The sequence below is a fragment of the Saccharomycopsis crataegensis genome (assembly GCF_037102585.1).
Source record: "Saccharomycopsis crataegensis DNA, jcf7180000000073, whole genome shotgun sequence".
Taxonomy (NCBI): domain Eukaryota; kingdom Fungi; phylum Ascomycota; class Saccharomycetes; order Ascoideales; family Saccharomycopsidaceae; genus Saccharomycopsis; species Saccharomycopsis crataegensis.
Window position 1 is genome coordinate 712,765 of NW_027043820.1, and position 22,960 is coordinate 735,724.

The window sequence follows — 22,960 nt, forward strand, 5'->3', positions numbered from 1 at the left end:
ATGAGGTAGGTACACGGAATCGTCATCGTACTTCTTCTTCACTTCTTCCAAATAATCGTCCATATATTGTTCTCAGATCACAAAAGATTTCTCTGAAGCAAACTGCTTATTTTTTTTTTCTAATCGCCAATTAGACTCCTACGTTGTTAGCACCAGCCATGAAAAAGCTTTCCCCATCAAAATTAGTCCATAGCCAACATAATCAATAATTTCCTTTTGGTTTTAATGATCCATTGATTAGTTTGAATACACGCGGTTACTGCAGGCCAGATGGAAAGAAATTTTCTATGAATAACCGCATTTTGGTACCGGAGCTACTTCCGTCAGTAATGAAATAAACAACTTACTAATAAAAGAATCTCAAATTGATTCGACGTTGCGAAGTAAGCGAGAAGCAATATTCCTTCAAAATACTTACTATTTTTAAAAAATACTACAGCCATAATAGCTCTCAAAATCCTTAATCTCTCCAAGAAACTATACTATTGCTTGGAGTGAAATATGTGTTCCAAAGTGCAGACATCCAAGACACCGAGAACTTGACTTGACTTGACATCAGAAAAACGCCAAACTTAGAATACTTTTTGATATAAACAAAAGATAAGGCTTGGCTCTAGACCAATGTTAGTGTCATTTTGTCTCGTCTCAAAAGTTTAAATATTATCCAGACAGACTAAAATTATTCTCCCCTATTTGGCCGGATACTTATTTGTAGACAGGATTTACGGGTCATCTCAGATCGATGATGAAAAAAAAAAAAAAAAAGATTTCTGTAACAACCTAAAACCATAGATCATCGGCATGCTGTTTTTTTTTTCTGTTGTTGTCGTATACATACTGCGTCAGAGATTTCTGTATCCCGCACAGAATGTTAAGGCGCTTTCTAATACATCAAAACAGAGGGGATAGGATCGATAGCGATTGAGTTCAATAACTACATCGTTTCATGAGTAGTTAACCCAATAAATAACCAATTAGCATAAGCAGTGTTTGTCTTTATGAGCTCTAAATTATGACGTTAAAGGCGTTCTGCAACAAAAAAAAAAAAGAAAGAAGAAAAAACGATACAAAAGTAATTGCATTTCTCACTAATTCATTTTGTCTCTAAGGCTAATACTTACAATTCTTTTCATTTGAATGACATCAAATTATTGCGTGATAATACATAGCCAACGACAGAGCCCGAGGAATGGTATAGCTATCAATTTCTAGATAGTATACTATTCTATAGATACTCAAGGAGAAAAAGTATATGTTTCATCTCCAGACATAAGCGTTCGCATTCACAGTATTGAAGGATTAAGAAAAATTATTTTATGCCCAAAAATTATCAACGATAAAACAAATCCATCCGCCGTAAGAAATCCAGGAGAATATTAGTCTTATTATCGGATTGGAAATTTTATTAGAAATTGTAATACAAGTATTGGCCCCCTCACTTTCAATGCCACTTCCCATATTCAAATGATTTCTCACGGTGCAGCCATCCCAGAAGTTCCACCATTTAGATCGTTGACAAATATTTTCTCTAAGTAGGTTTTTCGCTAAAGGTCCTCTTGGACCATCAATGTATTTGTACTCCCAAGGAGACCAAACTTGTCTAGGGTCTTTAGGATCCATCTTTTTATCGCCCCATTGTCCCATGAAGAATAACCAAGGTCCATATTCTCTTTCCCTGTTATTGTATTTATAAATAAAATCGGTGTTATTGGTTATTCTAGAAGTCTTGTTTAGTGAAGGAACCAAATTAACTCCATCCCAAGTATACGCAAGATAGTTCATTGCCGGATCCCACAATGGGCCCCTATCAGTAAAATCCGACAATATGGAGTAAGGTAAATCATGCGCGTGTTGACCAACTGAAGCATAATTTGCATGCGTACCCCTGGCACTGAAAATAACTGGGCGTTGGTTTTTGGTTCCATTATTTCTTCTGCTATTTGGATGATTATGCCACTCACCTTGGTCAAATTCACCAAATTTTTCAACCGCGTCAAATTTATAGCCATTACCCCCTCCATGAGCGCTCATCCAAACATGGGTCGGTGTGCCGTCGTAAAAACGCACAAGGGAATGCTCCCAATCACCAACGTGATTACCATATGGACCACAACCCATGACAAATGGTCCTAGATTAAATGAATAAAAGTAGAACCAATAAGAGTCTACCCAACCATTGCCTTTATCAACAACAATCAACACAGCTGGGGCATCAGTGATCTCGCCATTTTCATACCGAGGCTTGTTGTGCTTTCCAGTGATCCATTCCGGATCAACCGAATAATCTTCTAAGCTCGTCATGAATACCTGTTCTTCTGTAGAGTATTGCGCAAAATCAGCAAGACGAGATAAATTTAATGGTAAATCAGCATGTGTGGTTAGGTTTGTGCCATTTCCAAATTGCAAATAGAGATGTGACACAAATTTATTGATATCGTATGGTAGGTATCTTTCCTCCGAATATAAATGAACTAGCGGAGCGAAATTTAGCACATAATCTGGAATATCACCCGGTAGTATAGTAGTTTGATTTTCGTCAGGGTTTGTTATTATTGGTGGTAGTTGTTGTGTCTTCAGCTGTAGCAAAGCAAAAGTATCATGGTCGTCCCAAGGGTTTGATAGGCCAAAACTAGTCCTGAAATTGGGAGCAGGCCATCTCAATTCCAGTTTTTTGCCTTCCAATAGATCGCCACAACTCACCAGCCGTAGCAATAGGAGAAAATTGATGATTTGATTTAATAGCACCATTGTAATTCCATGGATGCATTGAGAAGCTTGACTAGTGAGCAGAAGCAACATTTTTCTCCCCATCACTGTCCTTCACTAACTGAACTGATGTAGCCGATGTCTCTCACGTGCCAGGGAATACACATACAAAAAATATGAGTGTTTTTATTCTTTGGTAAGATGAGGCAAAACAAAAACAAAAAAAAAATAATAATAATAATAAAAAATACCGAAGACCCTTATAAATAGAGGTGATTAGATAGTTAGTTTTGAGAGATTGCCTCTACTGAAGAATATAATAGCTTATTCAAGAAATCATCATCAAGGAGAGTTGAAATTTTTTATGCTTTCGTTGATCAAATTCATCTCTTTAAAAAGCAAAAAGAGAGAATAGAGACATCCATAATAGAAAATGATTAATAAAGCTGATCATTATCAGCAGCTTGGAATCTCAAAAAATTCCACTGCAAGCGAGATCAAATCAGCGTACAAGAAATTGGCCTTGAAATATCATCCGGATAAGAATAAAGAGGTTGGCGCACAAGAAAAATTCAAATTGATAGTTGATTCATACAACGTGCTATCTGATCCTACAAAGAAATCCGAGTACGATAGAAAGAATGACAATTCTCAGCAATGGAGCAGAAACAATTATAACGCAGGAAACCCATATAATGTCAACACCACTGCGCCTTCGTTCAAAACATGGACGCGCCCTAAACCTTCATCATTCTATAGCAATTTTGCAACCAGTGCTAATTTATTCGAGTCGATGAAAAGTGGGAATTCATTCAGTAACTTCAAAGATGCTTTCAATTTCCATTCTACTCAAAATAATGATATGGGTGAGGAATGGTTTCGGTCAAGTGCCAATTCATATCGTACCTGGAAATCGAAACCAACATCATTCGGCAATCCGAACGTTAACTCATATAATACACAGCAAGAGCATAAAGCTTCGAAATACCAACAGAGTAATCAGGCTGATAATTGTACTTCCCAACAACCTTTTCACCAACAAAATGAAAAACAAAAGGAGAAAAAAAAGGCGAAAAAAAAAGATAGAACAAAGCAATACAAAATGCAAGGTAATATCTATCCAGATATACATAACAATCCACCCCCGAGTGATAAAGAGGACCCATCAAAAAACGAAGTGCCAAACGAAACAATAAAAACCTCGAAGTCTGATGTTGACAGTAATATAAAGAGTACCGGCAGTGGATGTCGGAGTGGATCAAAGACCAGTTACTCCTATGTATCCACGGAGAAAACATATATGCCTAGGAGCAGCATTAAAGTTAAACCAGCTCCACAGAAACTGGATGACGTTGATTTTAAATCTGAGCCTATGGGATCTACTTCTAAGAGTGGTAAGGCCCATTATTACGGAGGCTGGGCTGACAGCAAAAATGAAAACCAAAATGATGGTAATGCCAGCACTGAGAAGAAGGTCAAAACAGAGATGAAATCGTCGCCAAAAAGAAAATCTAGCACAAGTAACACTCCAAAGAAACAAAATCTTGCTGAGACCAGAATGTCTCCCAAGAGCAATAGAACCGCTGCGAGAGATACCGAAGATTTTCTGGACAAATTCGAAAAGTCTAGAAGAGAGAGTAATTGCAGCGAAGGAACTGAAAGCAATCCTATAGTGATTGACGAAGATCGGCCTGCTTCCTCTGCAACTGCTTCAACTTCTTCCACTTCCCCTAATCCTGTTTCAAATGGTATGCTGAAAAAGGATGGAGGATGTTTTAATTATAAGCCAGAAGCTGCCAAAAGCCAAAAAACTGATAAAGAATTGAAGGATGATCTTCTAGAAAGCCTATTACGTGAGGGTGAGAACAGTATGGGAGCGGCATATGCCAAAAGACCAAAGGTGGGTCCTGCAACACCGATGAAATCGGGAAGGTTTCCTGATATTTCTCAGTCGACTTTCAAGTCTGAGCACCCATTTCCAAATTATTCTGGAAGAGGTATAAGAACGCAGTTGGAGGATTCCGACTCTAGTAATGATGACGATGATGATGTTATGTTTATTGAAAAAACAAAATATGATAGCAATAATTATTACAAAAATAGCGCTAATGACAGTGACTCTAATCATGATGATCGTAATAATTATCATCCTCATGGTGCTGATAACAATATCGATGGTGATAATGTTGATGACAATAATGAAGATAATGGAAAACTAAATCATGAGACATTTGGATTTAACGGCACAAATTCCTCGACATCGGAACTTGGTACAAAATTTACTTGTTTTGATCAATCGCGTTTTGGTTTTGATAATGATAGTTCAAAGCTTCATTTCCCCAAAGAAACAATTGGCTCTTCGGACTCAAATTTCAACATAAAGCGTGTAAACGCTACGGTCAGAAATGAAAACACTGGAGACAAAAATGATTGGCGTGCGAGAACCCAAAAGATTTTCACTGTAGAGGATGATGATGATGGTGATGATTATGATCAAGACTTGGAATCCGATGTTGAGGTAAGACCCAACATTTTCCCTAGTACAAATAGTGAACCATCGGGATCCAAAAAAAGAAAGAAGGCTTACATTGATACCACTACTGAGAATGACAAAGGTAGCGCTGAAAATTTGTTTCTGATGCCCGATATAGCTAATATCCCACCATTCACTCAGAATAAACCGAAGAATTTTGATTTTGAGATTCTTAGATCAAGTCTTGATCATCATTATAAGCTGCAAATAAATGAAGATAAACTGCTGGCTACAAGACAGACGAATCAAAAGCCTGATTTTGAATCTTCTACTGGAAAATATGAAAGTCTCCATACTCCGGTGAACAAAACATTACCCTTTGTTCATTCCACGTTCCGCAAGTTGACTTCTCAAGATTTTGCTGTAGATCGCCAAATTTTATTGAATGCTCCGCCGGTAGGACCTCAAAAAATGGCTAATGCTTCAAAATTAAGCTGGGCAAAATATTATACGGAAATGAAAACCTACAATCAAAGGTGGTTGAACTATCGCCAAAAAGTGGACTCTTACCATAGACATCGTCTTGAGGCCTTGTTTAAATATTTTGATGATGCTTTGGACTCGTCAGTTAATCTAGAAGTTTACATGGCGGGCATTGAACTAGATCAACAGGTACTGGAGGAATTTACGAGAGCCCAGAATGCTTACATGAGCGCTATGCAAAACTACTATGGAGTTTTCTTTCACCTAAAAACTCATGGTTTTAGTTAAGTTAGATGATGCTCGCGGTTGTGTTAATATTATTTACTAAATAATGCAAATATTAATGAATTGAATTACCATTTGTAGTCTGAGCTGGATCCATTGTAAAGGAGAGGAGTACCAAAGAGTAGAAACGAAAAAAAAAAAAAAGGAAGAAAAAAGTATGGCAAAATGAGAATTTCCACCTATTGTTTTCTATTATCATTATACATCATACATCATTATTATTCATGCTCCATGGATCATCGAGATAATTTCTATGGATCGTAGATACTTCCGTTATGCAGGAATATGGTGAAACAGTGACATGCAGGTATTTCCAGGAATCACAAAAAATGTCAATTATTGGGACAAAAGTAGCCTGGATATTCAAAATAATTATATATAAGCTCCTTTTATGGTCATATTTACAGTTGAGAAACACTCTCTTGTATTTTATTATCTATTCAATTAAAATATTCAAACCATTCTCACTCCTGGGGTTTTGTTGGTGCATTTCGTTGATCAGAAACACAGATTACAAAGATTATTTCTTACTTCGCTTCGAAAAAAAGATCCGATTATTTCTCTTAAATAAGAATCAGATTCAAATCAAAAAAATGCTTTTTAAAAATCTCTCGATCTTACTTGCTATTCTTTTTGTTGCCACAGAGGCCGCCCCAATACCAGGGATTCACTTCGAAGGGGCGAAACTCTTGGCTCTGAAATTCGATAGCACTGATAGTGAAAGCAGCAACTAGACGGTATTTCCGATATATCACAGAACATAATGATCCCGATATTTTAAAAAAAAATATGATCAATTGTTATCTGATACAGCTATCTAGGTGAATACAGTTTTCTTCTTTTTCTTTTTCTTTTTCTTTTTTTATCTTTTCTTTATCCTTTTAGTCATTCTAGAAAATTTTGTTACATAGATTTTTATTTATAATAGATAAAATTATTAATTTACTGATAGTTGAGTAGCAAAATGGAAGATATGCTATTATTGCCGAAATCGCGGGATTGTGTCTTATAGTAGGGTAAGCTTTATCTGCAGATAGGGTTTAAGAATATCGGACTTTAAGATAATTCTGGATAAATACGAGCAGCAAAAAGCCAACCAATAATCTGCGTTCCTGTAAAAGCACGTAACTCTAGGCAAGATACGCGTAGAAGATTTTCCTCAATTTGAGACAAATGGCCCAATGCTATTCCATTGCTCACTACTACAGGCAAAAAAAAAGTAAAACAGTAAAATAGAGGAAAAGTTCTTTCATCATCTTTATTATCAGGGAATAAAATACTTATCATTCTTATGGACGATAAAGCCGATATACAAAAACCCAGCCCCAAGCTAGGAGCCACCGGAGGCCTTCCACATCCCCAAGATGACCTATTCAATATTGACGAGTCTTTGAACCTTCCTACTCATGAAGTACTCCATCTCAATAATTCCCAACACCCAAATAAATACAGTTCACTTGATGGTAACTCCAAGAGGGACCTGTTGAACAAAAAGCAGTTGGTGGTTGACAATGGCGGTGCCATTCAAGAGCGACCACAAGAAGGGGAGGCACAACCACACGGTAACAAATTCATGGAGTTTGAGGTTGAGAACGTTAAAGAGAGAAATCATCTCAAGAGTTTCACTAAACCATTCCGCAACATGTCCAATATCCAAGTCTCTAAATCCTTCTATGTTTTCATTGGGTTTTCAGTTTTGTCCACCATCCTCATTTTGCCTTTCCAAATCTTCCTTTTTTTTGATTCCACTCATCTAGACAGTTTCAATGGTTATCTGGGTTATCTGGTTTTCACAACTAAAGCTATAACAGTATGTTGTTCTTTACTTATCTTTGCCAGAGTGTATCAGATTTTTATGTCTGTTACAGCACTAATTACCAAGAACACCATCCAAGCTTTGTATGTTCTTGTGTACTTGATATCGGTATTTGTTAGTTCTGTTGACTACATGCGCGAATTTCCAGCGAGTTTGAATTATGAAACCACACATGGCGATTTCATCATGGTCAGATTTAGTAGTTATTGGATTATTTGCATATCGGGATTGACAATTGTTGCGCAGGTTGTGTTATTTGTTTGGAAATTAGGCAAAGAACTTAGTTGGCAAAGCTTTAAGTCAATGAAGAGCTCAATGAGCACCAGAAGTATGGTGCTTGTGGTGCAGAACTACAAGGCATTATTGATCTTGAACGGCTTTTTCATTCTTTGTGATTTGGTGATCTGTATCAACTTCTCTTACAAGGCTACTCATGGCTCTTATGATGCTTTCAGTATTATTGCAATGATCCTTATTGGATTGACACCATTTGTTTTTTGTTACCTTTACTTTGCTGTCGATAGAAAATCGGTCGTGGCATTGAAGTTTGGGATGTTTTACATGCTTTCGTTATTTATTTTCACCGTAATGAGTAGTTACATGGCCCCATCATTTTCAGGCATGTATCGTTATTATCCAGATGTTTTCGACGGCAATTCAGAATCTTTTGTGGATAAATCTGTGGAATACTATCTGTATATTGATCCTTTCCGTGGAGCGTTTGCGCCTTTCCATTACTTGTTTTTGTCATTCAGTTTTGTGGTGTCAATCTACTTGATTTCTATTTTTTACAGGGAAAGAAATCCGAAATGTGCTGGACTGTGGAAGAAACCGAAAAACGCAGAATTACCTAGCGATGCCAATTGCGCTGGTGAACAGAACGAATTGGAATCACAAATTGCCGTTCTATTGCAACAAAACATTATTTTGGTGACCGTTGCTTCGATTTTGGGTATTGGCTTCATGTCGTACATCTATACTGTTCGCAGAAAGTACTTGCTTTCTTGGTACTTGGTTTCTATTATCTCGATTTTTGCAATCTTGGGGCTTTCGATAGCTGCTTACCTCTATTTTGTTGCCACTGTTACTGATAGCTGTCCAAAGTATTTGAAAATATTCAACAGAACTGGCAAAAGTACACCACTGCAAACCAGCATTTTGATCAAAATCACCAAGATCAAGTACTTGTTTGTTGCCTCGATCGCCGCCTCGTTCATTCTTCTCAATGGAGCGGTCTATTTCACGTTTTTCATTGTCAATCTCTGCCAATATTATAGCTTCTATGAAAGTCTATATATTAACTCTGTACCAGAGTGCCTATTATATATAACTTACCAAGGGATTTTGATAACCGCAGAGCATGCTAGACCTTACAATTCAACATCATATGAACAGGCAAAGCAACAGCTTGATACATATGCAACCGAAGTGTATGATCCAGCTTTGGAAGCTTTATTACCAATGGGAAAAGGAAAACCATCAGCCCTTGCAATTTTGATGTGTTTTGTTGCATTTACTCTTTTGTTCAGGCAGAGTTTGAATTATTCCAAACTTTTGTACTTAACTCACAAGTATATTTCATTACCCCAGCAGAAGTTCCTCAATGTCACAGCAAACGAGAAGCCATCACAATCACCATCAAAAGATATTACGGCTGTGGAACCCGTGGTGACTACAACTAGCTTAGCTGACCCTGTTGAAGAACCAGTGAAGCTTTCCGCGGTTTCGAAGCTTTGCCTAGGTCTTGTATCACTAGTATACTTTAACATGTATTTTATTTCAATGGTCTTCTTGATATATGCTGCTTTCCCTCTTGATTATTGGCTAATTTACGAAATTGAAGGAGTTTCTGTTTCTCTCCCTGATTTCAATCCAACCTTGATTGCCATCGGGGTCATTCACATCGCGTATATTGTGATAGTTATTGGAACAACATACATGATTACCTATTTGCGCCACAAAAATCTGAAATCATCTGAAAAATCAAGGACAGCCACAAAAATCTTGGCCTTATGGTTTATGGGTAGCGGGGTGATTTGGATCCCGATGATCTGTTACCAATTTTATAAAATGCTTTGGATCTTCAACATAGTTGAGGGTTCACACGACAATGTTACAATTTTCTTTCCGGTTTTAGCGGGATTGATGGTTCAATTGGTTTCATTCTTGGTTGTTATTATCGGGGGAGGGTTCTTGTGGTGGAAGGTCAGGCAAGAAGGCCAGAAATATGAAGTAGTCTGATCAGTGAATTATTCAACCAATAGATGTTTTTGTTTTCCTTTTATTTTATTTTCTCTTTCTATTTCGAATTATTTCTTATTTGAACTTGCTTTGTTGAGATATTATTTTTCGACTGTTTTTTTTTTTCGACTATTCTTTTTCATTGACTTAAATGTTGATGTTCTTATTTAATACTGCTTTTGTCATTGCTTTTTCTCCTATAAAATAGTATAAAAATAAACATATTTTTTACTTTCTCTATTATTTGGAATGCTTTGTGCTTAATTGCTGTTCTTGGTTACAAACAAATACTGGTACTGATTATAATTAAATTCTTTTTTATTAGTACATAAAACAAACATATTATGAATTTACCTATATTTTACCCAATCAAAACGTAAAGAGCGCCACAATGTGGAGCACAAGTTAAAATAAACCACACTTAACAATATCCTTGTCATTACAATTCCCAAGATAGGAATCATGCCAAATGAATTCACAAGGTCCATACGCCACAAAACTTAGGATAGTTGCGGATGGGCAAGAGAAATTGCACAAAGAGGGAGACAACACGCAGTGTGCGTCTCACAAATGAGACAGAAATTGGTAGCATGAATAACTTGATGAATGAATGATGTCTCCAACCTTCGGAATGACCAAGTTATTCTTCTTCGTCGTCATTGTTTTCAATATAAGCAGCATGTCCATTTCTTCAACATTTAGTGGCGACTGCTTCTAATCAATTTGACATTTCAAATACAATGGTTTGAGCAAAAGCAAACCAGCTAAACCAACTTGAAGCAGAGCCTTCTCACTATAGGGTTCATAGTCAACTGTAACTGGTGACAAGAACGTAGATATTACAGACATAGAGACCATAGCATTCAGTAAACTTGGGGCTGGTTGTTCAAAGTCAATCCAATCCACATACCACTTGTAGATGATACGCACTAATAATCAATAGAAGATAGAACTCACGAAAAGTAAACCTAGCCGGAAAGAACTTGCCGAAAATATCAGTGACCAGATCAAAGTGAATGAAGTTGACAATAGAGAGCATATAAGTGAACAAAATCATATTTTCAGTCCCATGCCAAATGGGATGAACACCCATTGGATAAATATCAATTGAAGAACCCCCGAATTAGCTCTCTCTTTAAATTCTCAGGCCATTTCCAGCCAGACTTGAGCCATATGATAGAAGGGGATAAGATATCTTTATAGAGAATACCCGCGCATAATAGCCAGACACTCATAAGCAAAACAATCTAACGACCAGAATGGGGTACATCAAGAATATCACCACATTTCATTTCTGATCAATCACTATGGCAAGCACAATGCAGGGGGGGAAGTTAAAATGAATCCAAGATCCAAATCACAACAAATCATCACAAACATAAAAGAGGAAATCACAGTAATAGACAAAACTGGAATCTATTTGAGAGGCCATAGGCGTCACAAATTGGGTTGCTTGGTAGTTGAAAGAATATTGGCATATGCTTAGTCCCTCGTCAATAATTGAGTACCAGCACACTAATTCTCGACTGATACTGTGAGCTCAGATTGTAGTGTAAGATTTCTCGTGTCAGGAGCAGCATCAATGCCATCAAGTTGGTATCAAGTTGGTAGTTAATGAAAGCCATGGCCCTAGACCTGGCAGGTTCGACATATTCAAGATCATGCAAGTCGGAATCGAGCGATCGGCAAAACTCTCTGATATTATTCAAACCATAAGAGAACACAATGAATAAATAAAAGATTGAACAAACATATAATTAGTTAAGTTCCGAGTAAACATGAGAACACACAGGATATAAAGTAGGGTGACCACAGTACCAAACAGACGAAGAATAATAGATATCACACCCCTCTTGATTACTATTCTGCCTGGAGGAGGTCCCTGAACTTGTGTTAACCTAATGCATCTTAACTTCTGGATGACATGATACTTTATTGTAGCGAGTTTACTCATTACATTATCTTCTGGAAGTTAACTCTAGCCGTCGCCACATGAAAAATAAAAAACATAGCGCGGTTAGTACATCGGACACTTACCTACTTACTTACCCTTACTGCATACCCAAAGGTTAATTTGTCCCGGATACAAGAGAAAATCAGGTGTCACTTTTTTTTTGCTGGAAATAAAAAGCTAAAGCGGCGATCCTTATCTCACTAATACATGTCCGCTCTCCCTTTTTTTTTCTGCCCCTCTTCATCTTCACCATTGTTGATATTTATTATCCATGGATATTTTAGACATCGGATATATCTACCATGTCCCACCGATTACATTCCCCCAGGTCTGCCTCCTCATCCTCTCGTAGACACCAAATATCCAGCCCAACCGCTCTGACGTACTATTCTCCTCTGGAATCTTTCTCCCATCACTCCTCCAACACCCAGCCACCAGACCGCTCCCATTATCGCCAACCTTCGTACGATCAGTACGATGGGGGTATCACCAACCAACAACTCAGTATTGAAAGAAAATTCCACAACTATGACTACCAGGATATCAGCGATTTCAAGGTCAAAAGCTCGAAATCCGCAAAACTTAGAGCCTCCATTGGTGTTTGTGCCGCTACCATAAAATCGTCTAGGAGTGCCAAAAGCTCTAAAAGCGTTGCCAAAGTTCAAAGAGAATCGGCTTCTCGTCCCTTATCTTCTGGCGGCTCGTACTCCGCTAATAGTTCCGTTAATATCGATTCGATGTCAATAAGTATGCATTCGGTGGCCATATCTTCGGTACATCAAAAACACATCCACGTTGGGCCGGCAGAATCAACTTCAGGGGCCCAAACAAACTACGATAAACAGAAAGTCAGAATGTACTTGGAAAAAAAGGCCTTGAGCTCAGATTCCCAAACTGCCTTCGATTTGGTAAGCCTCGACAGCGATAGATCTGGTCCCTACCAACAATCACCGACTTGTCACGGATCAAATAGAAAAGCCAGACCAAGGGGTTCCAACGCATCATCTAAAAGGAAATATTCTTCTCTGCAGCCAGTAAATAGACAATCACACCGATCTAGATCGAGTCAGGAATATATTGATGATAATCAAGTATTTCTTATCAGCAAAGATTCTTGCATTCCTCTTAATGATGACCAGCATTCGCTATTGGATGATATCTCACTCCATCAACCACCGCCTCGCAGTTCCAGTCATCCCAAAATCAATTTGACCAACAACAACAACAACAACAACTCAACAGGATCCACCGACTCAGCCGGTTCTTCGAATTCCAGAAACTCCTACAATTATTACAATTCTAGTAGTCCATTAACATCTCCGGAAAATTCTCCATTGACTAACCCAAAGCAATCAGTGTTTCAACAATTTGACGGTCATCATGCTAATCCCAACTCCATGCAGAACTCCCCGCAGTTGTCGAATCTTTCCACTAATCAAACCTTGGATAATAAAACGTACCAACCTTCGTCAATTGTGAAGGCAGCCATTCCAAAAGAGGGCCATCTCTCAAAACATCATCATCGTAATCATCAAAACCCACATGCGACTTTCGTACCTCAATATAAACAGATACCCGAGGAAACTGCGTCAATGGGTAAATCGTTAAGATCAAGAAAACATTCACATCACTCTCTTGGATCTAAAATGGCGCCAACCAATGCCCACCATCGCCACAACAGCAATAATGAGACACTCAATAACAGTCATGGTAATGGAATTACTGGCCAAAACGTTGAGACTAGGTTGCCAAAAACAGTTTTCAGTCTTGAAGACACTTTGCGTGCTGACAAGGATTTGAGCTTACCAACCCATGAAGAATTAAAGCGCAGTGTGGCCACCAACCTCCATAGGAAACCAACCCCAACCCAAACCCCAAATATGAGTATGAGTGATGGCAAAGTGAAGAGAAAATCGGGAGGGTTTTTTGGATTTTTGGCTAATTTGTTCGGGGGTAACAAGAATAAAAAGATTGATAAGAGGAAAATTGAGGTTGTCAATCAAAGAATTGGGGTATATTGATTATGTCAATCATTTTCTTTACTGTTTCGTTTTTTCATTTCCATTTTCATAAGATTCCTTTTTTGTTCTCTTGGCATTTCGTTTTTGTTTTTGTTTTGTTTTTTCGTTTTTTCGTTTTTTTTTTTTTGTTATTCAAATTCTAATAGGACTTAATTTGCTTCTTCAAGCATTGAAAGCTTTCATATTTTATGTTCTCTTGCTCATGTTTCATATTGCTATATCTTTCATGCTACTACATCTTTCATTTATTTGCTGGTGTCCCACCTATAGTGTGCCCGCCATTCCGGTTTTGTTTTTTTTTTTAATCTTCTTTTAGTGTAATTATTATTTATATTCTGTCATAATACTGCCAATTGTATCAACTTTGGCAACTTTCTGTTTTTAAGCATTAGAAATTAGTTTATGAAGTTTCTTTTTGAGAGTAAGAGATTTGACTTAGTCCATTTGAAGACGGTTTGGAATTAGGAGTTGATGCATTTGTTTCAGTATATCACTCCCAATGGATGATATAGTTTTTTTTTATCTCAATCAAACTACATTTATCCTGCCACTAAAACAATAGTATCAATCTACCAAACATCGAGACTTGTCATTTTAATAAGCATGAGTTTATAATAAGAATACACTATTCAATATATATTTCTTTGATACCATAAAGCATGATAATGCCCTATGACGTCTAGGGATGTTAAAAAAAGGCTGTTTGTATGGTTCCACAGGTATTTCAATAATCGGTTACTGAATTTTTGTAAGTTTTGTTGTCTTTTAATACCAATTACTCCAGATCTTTTATCCTTTTATTATTGTTTCCTCAACTTGCAAGCTCCAGTAGTTAAATTTGTCTATCACTTAACTTAAGGGTAATTTGCAGCACACTTGAACTATATTAATTACCTCTTCTGGGCTCTGTAACTGCAACTTTGAGTTCTTGCAATCAAGGGGCCCATATACAGGTCTTATACTAGGAACCATATCATTAGATCTGTACTAATAAATATTATATTTGTTGTTCTAAAGGTTATATTTACAGTCATTATTGGATTAAGATTGTTGGGTGCCGGGCGGTTTTTCCTTTTTACCGTTCTCGCTGTTGCCCTTACTACTGTCATTATATTTAAATTTATTATCTAAAGTGTTTTTTTTTATTATACCCGAGTGCGTTCGTTTCGTCTTTATCTATATTGAGGTAATTTGTGGACCTGTAGAACTCTAGCAATTTCACATTTATTTTTCGTATCCTAGAATAAGTAACCTTGCTTAAATTCTTTTAAATTTTGTCTCCCCTGGGTGGTGCAGAAATTGGCTTCCATGTAACAAGTCATCTTAGATTAGGTATTGTCATCATAAAGCGTATACGCTCTGGTAGGTTATTGCACAATTTCATCAAATTTTGCGATATTCTACTACTGAGGAATATTTTTTATTGTTATCGTTGTATATTGAATTCAGTTGGGCTTTCACAAGCTCATATTTGAAAATTTATTGTACATAGCTGATAAAACAGATGCCGCTAAAGAGGGTTCCACTCCGCAGTATATCAACTTTTCTAGTATTACTCGTCAAAACTAACAATATTTAGTAAAGGTGCTGTATACCTATCATACAGAACACATCTCTAGCAACACAAATTTGCAAAGCACTGACATAAAAAAAATAATTACCCAGTTTATAGGATAAACTAAATAGAGCTTAGCGACGCTTTTCAGCTTTAGTTTCAGACTGCTCAGAAGATGAAGTCTTGGCCTCTTTCTCCTCCTCTATGTCTTCCTTATCCTCCTTTTCATCTTTCTTTTCAGTTTCCACTTCCTTATTAGATTTGGCGTCAACAGAGTCATCAATTTCAGAGGTCAACTTCAACAATAAAATAGCAAGAGTGCCAAAGAAGACAGAGAAAGTGAAGCCAAAGACCCCACCATAGATGAGAGCTTCATTTCTTCTTTCAGTTAGAACATACACTGGATCTTCAACGAGATCAACCATGTAGTCATTAGCGTCTTTCAAGAAGCTCTTACCAGATTCGAAAGCAATTTGATAAATTAATGATAATTGATCAATAATAGTAGCTTCTTCAGCCTCGTCAGACACATTAGGAGCCTCGTCAACTTGTACAGATTCCTCTTGATGAAGTTTTTCAATTTGTAATTTTTCAGCGAAGGTTTTGTTGCCAATAAGCTCCGCTTCGGAAACAGAATGACCCAAATAAATATTGTCAAACAAGAGATTTTTATCCATAGTCCATAATTCGAAACCTAAACCGCCAATTGGCTCTAAGTTGTGGGCCTCGGTATCTTCATAATAATCTGGATTTTCAATCTTTCTTGGTGCCCATGGACCCTTATAATCTGGGTTAGGAATCATTGGCTGGATCCACTTACCCTTGTAGTTAGGATTTTCAATGATTGGTGCCTCCCATTTACCACATCCATGTTCTTCACATTCTGGGTTTGGGATTTCAGCAGCAATCCATTCTCCATCTTCCTCATCATCCCAGTCTTCTGGTTTTTCGGCTTCTGGATCTGGAATATATTCAGGAGTATCTTCATCCCAGTCTTCTGGCTTTACAGCTTCTGGATCTGGGATTCTTCTTGGGGCATTTTCGTCCCAATCCTCTGGTTTGTCACTTTCTTCTGGATCTGGGATCTCAATATCATCAACCCAGGTTTCTGGTTTGACATCATTTGGATCGTCAATTTCTTTTGCTGGGTTGAAAGCTGGAGTAAACAAAGCACCATCCAACAAGTTGCCAGCTTTAGCCACTTCGCCGTTGATTCTAATTTCAAAATCGTTATTTTGCTTAATAATCAAGGTATATAGAGAAGATAGCCTGGTCATTTTAGCCATTGGGGAAGTTCTAAGATGTTTTTCCTCGTATTCGCCAGTGTGAGGATTCTTTCTTCTGATAATGAAGTGAACCTTATTAGTCAGACCACACTTATCTGGGCCAAACATAATTTGGTATGGAGTTTCGTTACTAAATTCTTCGTCCAAGTTACCGTCGGCTGATAAGAGCTTGATGTAGGCACCACCACAATTCAAGTCTTGTTGAAACTTGGCTTCATATTGTAAAATCAAGTCCTTGTCGGTGTTGTCGTAAGGCTTATTAAAGATATATGAGATGGCGTGGTGGGATGCTGGTGATTTAGCCACCAAACCTTTATCACCAGGGATGGCAACATCATTTGGTTCTTCAACAGCCCATCTACCAACATAAGAGAACTCGCCGTCTCTTTTGGCGTGCGAAACCTTCCAACGACTGTCCCATGAGTCGTCAAATTGTTCGAGAATAGCATCATCATGAGCAAGTTTGGTTTCCCAAGGAGCAAAGCTGTCTGCGGCTGCAACGGCGGCAAGAACGGCAATTGGAAGAGTAGAAAACTTCATGATACACAGGTTGTTGATAAAACAAAGAAATAAAAAAAAAAAAAAAGGCGATTGGCTTTGTTTCTTTGTTGGATTAAATACTGGGACGATATGTTGTAAACAAAGGTTACCGCCAACGTGGTGAAAAAATGGAATTTTCCAGAAATCACAAATCTAAACGCACTACTGTTTAGCATATATGTTAGTATACACTCAGTCAAGGTTATAGTTCCTAAAGTAGTATTTCTTTCGCTTTTCGTTTTTATACCACTAGAGTCGTAGTATATTTACATAAATACCCTGGTTTTGGTTTTGGAACAGTAATTAAGCTTATATGGTGATGATCCATCTCTGAATCACAATTATCATGAAAGGGAATTGCATTGAAGTTTGCGTGAGAAATTTTGGAAGTTACCAAATAGGAGTTCTCAAGAATTCGTAACTGGGAATAAATACTCTCCAAACCACATCAGTATGGTTGTTTCCTAACCTCCCTTTAAGCTCCAATTACAAATGACCATCAGTGAATGGCTCAGACCAAATTAATTCTGATATGACTGCTCTCCTGATTCCTATCATTTCTAAAAATCAAGAAACTAGAGATTCATTATTTTATTATATAAGCAAGTATTTAAACAAACAAGCAACATCGCTAACAAAAGAAAATCTTGGGGTAATTAATTATATAAACCTTTTCTCCTGGAATTATTTGCATTCGCCTACCAGAAAAAAGAAAGAAAAAGCAACAAACAACCATTAGTTTATTATAGAAATATTCAATTTTATATTACTCAAACTCACCTTTTTAAAGATCTCATAGCATTTTCTTTAGCTGAGCCAAAACGGAATTCAAGAATGGTATTATCCTCATTTAAATCACCGATAGTACGTCCATGATCCTCAAGAAAATCAATCAACAATTTCTTTTTCTCTTCTTCTGAAATGCTATCAGGATTTTTCAAGGATCCTTGTAAAAGGCCCCAAATTAAATTATTCTTCTCTCTGATTTCGATGTCCTCACTGATCAGTTCAGCCCATAAACAATCTATGGGGGTAGATAGATTATTAAAAATGATAACAAGTTGACTAAGAGTGACACGCAGTAGAGTGCCGTAGTGTGAAACCTGAGATGTCAAAAAATTTACCATGAAATTATCTAAAAGTGCGCCGCTAAAAATGTCAAAAAGACTTGGATTGATTTCATCTGCATTATCATAGATTATGTTTATGAAGGTGTTGATATCCCTACTCACTAAACAAGTTATGATGTCAAATAATAATTTGTGTTGTGCGTCATTTTTACTAGTGTTGTGGGACTCTGTATTGTTTTGGCTAGCGTTTCGCGATTCCATATCTGATTTGTGTGCTTCAAAGGATGTCAAAAAATTACTGAACATATCTTCATTGTGCAATAGTGTTTCATACCTTTCATCAGATTGGTCATTATCATTATCATTATCATTATTATCCGTATCCTGCTTTGTTTTATGGTAATTTCTTTCCAATACGCCCCAGGACGGGTGTACCAAATAATTGGTAAGGATTGCAAAGCAAACTAAGTCACGGTTGTGAATAAAAACATTGTGTTCACTTAAAATCTTGTTGATACTGGCTTCAATTAAATTGTCGTCTTTCGCACGCTCTTTATTCCCCGCGTTCATACCCGCATCCTCGCCTTTGTTGCTAAATCTACCCTGTCTCCTACTGGTCCTAGATGATGTACTATCATGAAATTCTGAAATTTTTAGAATTAGGCTCCAAAATTGGCTTTCATTTTCAAGAATGTTGGTGCCTTTATGAAAATATTTGCTGCCAAGCTTGTCTTCGACTGTCATTCCAAACTCTGCAGCTCTATTATTCGTCGAATGACTCAGATTAAAAATATTTTCATTATTTAAATTCATTTGGGACAATGGTATTTGTCCTCCGCAACCACGAGTTTTTCTTCTCCTATTATTAAGCAAATCAGACACAGGCAAATTTGAAACATCAAAACCACAAGCAGCGAAAATATTTTCAGGTATTTCAACCCTAAATCTGGAATTAATAGCTAATATTCTAGTAACTATAACAAATTGTGAATGTGCTTCATCAAAATTACCAGAATGAAATGAATTCAAAGCACCAAAATAATAAAACTCAACCAACTCATCATAAAGAGACACTTTTTTGTTGGAAACATTCACGCTGTAAAACTTAAAATCAATATCAGTAACAGCACGAATATTTTCCATGGCAATGTCGTATTCCGTGCTATCATAATCTCGGTCCTCCAAAAGATGATACCTATTCACCTGGACAATTGGCCAAAGCGGAGTAAACTGTTTGAGATTTAAATCACCAATATAATGCAGTATGACTTTTGCATACATTTGGGTAACTTTCACTGTTGCTTCCAATTTAATCGCTAATTCATTCAACAATGTAACGATATTCCTAAAATATTCAAAACAATAGCACAAAATTGGCTCACCATGCTTAACAGCTGGACTTATAGCAGTAATTGTGCTGTGTTTCCCTGCAGTTCCGGTATTCAAGTTCATCAAATAAGTAGTAGTAAGTTCAAATACTTCGTTGAATACATTTTTGTAGGGATTGTTGTCTGAGCCGTCTGCTTGTGCTAGTTGACCACCAGTAACAGATAAATTACCATTCACCACAATAGCAAGCTTCACCAAAAGTTTATTAAGAATGAAAGACCAAAGCAAGGTGTGGTAATTGGGCTTTCGATCTTTAAGGAGATCAAGTGAGAAATTGAGAAGATCAGCAAAGACAAATTCTTTTCCTTGTAGGAAAACGCTTTCTAAACTTGGGTTCAAATCATCGGTAATTGAAGCAATAATCGTCTTTAGAGGAAGAAGTTTCTCTGGACTCAAATAGGACTTATGTACCATCACCAATTATTGCAACCTTTATAATAATAGTACTTACAGCCAAAATGGGAAACAGAGTTTGTCCTAGTTTTGGAGTTTGTGATTCTATGAAATTAAATCATCAAGTCACGTGGATGACGATAAAATCCTGTCAAACAAAAGAAGAGTACTTTCCTATTTCCCAAATTCTCCAGCAGGCGAGCCGTTAAAAGGTTTGTCAAAGGCGATTACGTCGAATAAAAATTAGTACTACGTTAGATAATCACAATTCATCTCGAAAAATATTACATTAGACTATAAAAAGAAAAAGGTGTGTTGGTGGGATTATTATAGATAATTATAGAGGAAAACTAAATATAATAAGTTTATTTCTTGTTCAAAACATCAGCATCATATTTTTCCTTGAACCACTTGATGGTGTCTTCCTTGTTGGTCTTGTGGGACAAACCGATCTTACCCTTACATCTCTTTCTGAGGGCGACTCTACCACCTGGTCTACCGACGACAACGTAGAAGTCCATACCGTAAATACCAATACCTGGGTCGTACTTGATACCCAAGTCAATGTGTTCGGAGATACCGAAACCGAAGTTACCGGTTTCAGAGAAGTTTCTTTCCTTCAATTGGAATTCCTTGACCTTCAAACCTCTTTCCAAGATTTCTTCAGCCTTTGGACCTCTGACAGTAACGTGGACAGCAATCTTTTCGTTTCTTCTGATGCTGAAAGTTCTGACAGTGTATCTAGCCTTGGAGTGAACTGGAGTTTGACCAGACAATTGTTCCAAAACCTTGGAGGCTCTGGTCAATCTGTCACCAGATTCACCAACAGAGATATTGAGGACCAATTTCTCAATACGCAAGTCACGCATTGGGTTTTGAGCTTTAGATGCGGCAGACTATAATAATTGTTAGTAAAATGATAAACACAAAGATTTTAGGCTTGTTTTTTCGGCCTTTATGAAGCAATAGTGTTGCTTGATTAGTGATGACTTGAGTGGGAAAAAAGACTTTAAACCTCCATTTAGAACTTTTGATTTTTTAGTATATCCTTCTGACTATAGAAACGCTTTAATAAAGATTTCCATCTTCAAGAAGTATTAATATCCAATAGATCTCTGAGCCTTCAACTTCATTTTTTGTTGTGAATTCAAGAGTATAACAAATTTCCCAAATAGTGATTATCTTGGTAAAGGAATATTCATCATATATAGCTGCTTGTTGTTTGAGAACACTTTCTGGTCATAAAACTTGTTGATAACTCCCCATATAACTCGATGATTCTGAAATTTAAGATCACAAACGTTTTAAAAAGAATATACATTAACTTGATACTTGATTCCAAACAAACAACACATTACTTTCATTAGGCAATTTCACTATTCTAGATGTCTCCCACATACCATTTTGTTGATTTTCGCTATATTCCTGTTGGCTTCTATTATGATAGAGAAAAAAATTTCAATCTTGTTTTCACTTTTTTTCACCTAACCAGGCTCTCTCACCATAAATTACTAAAAGCACCAGAAAAGATGTAGGCAAGAAAAACTGATTCCGCAAATTCTCTTTCTGTCACATGACTTACTGGTGTCACAGTCGCGCCCTATATATTTACACGTGGCTCGCAGTCGTTATATAGGGCTTGGTTATTGCCAAAGTTTTATTATATAATATGTTATATAACCGGTTATCCGCATTATTATGCAGGATGGTACAATCTGTGTTTTCTGATATCATGTAAAGTACATGACGTTTGACACCGTCGCACACCGATTGACTTCTATGCTCAGTGATTTGCCTTCAACATGACAAACTTGTGACGTTTGCGTTAAATCTTTTCAATGATACGTGATCCGTGGCTCTTCGTGTGTCTGTTTTATTTTATATGAGGTTTCGTCAACCTGAATTCTATCATGTAAGCTTCATAAATAATGTACCTAAAGGGTGACACAAACAGTTGACGACCACTCGGATCAGGTGTCATTTAATACTTTTTGAAGCTTAAAATTATAGGAAATCATCCCTATTGGAAGCTATTGATTCCTGTCTCTTTTCCTATTATTATTATTATTATTTATTTATCTTTCTTATATTATATCCTATATTCCTGTTATTCGATTGGGGTTTGGGTTGAGAAAAACAAAATAAGGAGATTCCCGTTATCTTTAATATACAAACAGCAACCCATTTGAATTACTGCGAAGGTAATACATTATAAAATCTTGTTTGGATAATGTTTTTTCCAGTTGTTTTTTTTTTTTGGACAGTTATAACGAATAATAGACCTGTTTGGTGAGACCAGCCAATCCCTACATACAAAAGATTCTGATATCATCTGCTTAAGGGAGTTGCACGAATGAATATTAGTGTGACCGTTCTCCCTGAATAGAAACAAATATATATATTATATAAAGACAAAATGCCACTCAAATGATAATGTATCATCCTCACTCTCAACGTTGCAGATCGTATGCCCTCATTTTCTCTCTACAGTCCCACCCATCTAAAAATTTACCTATAAATAGACGCTGACTCCCAGAAACTTCCTCTGTGCTTTGTTGTTTGCTCTAATAGTTAGAAAGCACAATCATTAAAATAATAATAATACTGTATGGCATCATCGTTTGACACTACAGGAAAGCTCTTGGATATTAAGAAGCTTATATTCATAACCAAAAGATTCTCATGGATGGATGAGGGAATCACGGATCCTGACAAGCCATTATATGAAGCTACTGCCAAATTATATTG

General features: G+C 36.9%; 8 protein-coding genes across 8 annotated transcripts; 3 read left to right on the plus strand and 5 right to left on the minus strand. All coding sequences in view use genetic code 12, as the record gives it.

Moving 5' to 3' along the window:
- Window positions 1-1,314: 1,314 nt before the first annotated feature.
- DASC09_010720 (Vps62 protein) lies at window positions 1,315-2,799 on the minus strand (the record flags this gene model as incomplete). Its single annotated transcript, XM_064994675.1, has 1 exon — window positions 1,315-2,799. One exon carries the CDS (start codon window positions 2,797-2,799, stop codon window positions 1,315-1,317), a length of 1,485 nt encoding a protein of 494 aa, XP_064850747.1.
- A 340-nt stretch (window positions 2,800-3,139) lies between these two features.
- Window positions 3,140-5,950, plus strand: DASC09_010730 (uncharacterized protein; the record flags this gene model as incomplete). The annotated part of the gene is made up of 1 exon (XM_064994676.1): window positions 3,140-5,950. One exon carries the CDS (start codon window positions 3,140-3,142, stop codon window positions 5,948-5,950), a length of 2,811 nt encoding a protein of 936 aa, XP_064850748.1.
- Window positions 5,951-7,238: 1,288 nt separating this feature from the next.
- DASC09_010740 (uncharacterized protein) lies at window positions 7,239-10,004 on the plus strand (the record flags this gene model as incomplete). Its single annotated transcript, XM_064994677.1, has 1 exon — window positions 7,239-10,004. One exon carries the CDS (start codon window positions 7,239-7,241, stop codon window positions 10,002-10,004), a length of 2,766 nt encoding a protein of 921 aa, XP_064850749.1.
- Window positions 10,005-10,718: 714 nt separating this feature from the next.
- Window positions 10,719-11,061, minus strand: DASC09_010750 (uncharacterized protein; the record flags this gene model as incomplete). Its single annotated transcript, XM_064994678.1, has 2 exons — window positions 10,719-10,933; window positions 10,962-11,061. The coding sequence occupies 2 exons, from the start codon at window positions 11,059-11,061 to the stop codon at window positions 10,719-10,721; spliced, it is 315 nt and encodes a 104-aa protein (XP_064850750.1).
- A 1,199-nt stretch (window positions 11,062-12,260) lies between these two features.
- DASC09_010760 (uncharacterized protein) lies at window positions 12,261-13,979 on the plus strand (the record flags this gene model as incomplete). Its single annotated transcript, XM_064994679.1, has 1 exon — window positions 12,261-13,979. One exon carries the CDS (start codon window positions 12,261-12,263, stop codon window positions 13,977-13,979), a length of 1,719 nt encoding a protein of 572 aa, XP_064850751.1.
- A 1,689-nt stretch (window positions 13,980-15,668) lies between these two features.
- On the minus strand, window positions 15,669-17,360 carry CNE1 (calnexin; the record flags this gene model as incomplete). The annotated part of the gene is made up of 1 exon (XM_064994680.1): window positions 15,669-17,360. The coding sequence occupies one exon, from the start codon at window positions 17,358-17,360 to the stop codon at window positions 15,669-15,671; it is 1,692 nt and encodes a 563-aa protein (XP_064850752.1).
- A 776-nt stretch (window positions 17,361-18,136) lies between these two features.
- On the minus strand, window positions 18,137-20,233 carry DASC09_010780 (uncharacterized protein; the record flags this gene model as incomplete). Its single annotated transcript, XM_064994681.1, has 1 exon — window positions 18,137-20,233. One exon carries the CDS (start codon window positions 20,231-20,233, stop codon window positions 18,137-18,139), a length of 2,097 nt encoding a protein of 698 aa, XP_064850753.1.
- Window positions 20,234-20,577: 344 nt separating this feature from the next.
- On the minus strand, window positions 20,578-21,717 carry RPL11B (60S ribosomal protein uL5 RPL11B; the record flags this gene model as incomplete). The annotated part of the gene is made up of 3 exons (XM_064994682.1): window positions 20,578-21,108; window positions 21,613-21,647; window positions 21,702-21,717. The coding sequence occupies 3 exons, from the start codon at window positions 21,715-21,717 to the stop codon at window positions 20,578-20,580; spliced, it is 582 nt and encodes a 193-aa protein (XP_064850754.1).
- Between the last annotated feature and the right edge of the window lie 1,243 nt (window positions 21,718-22,960).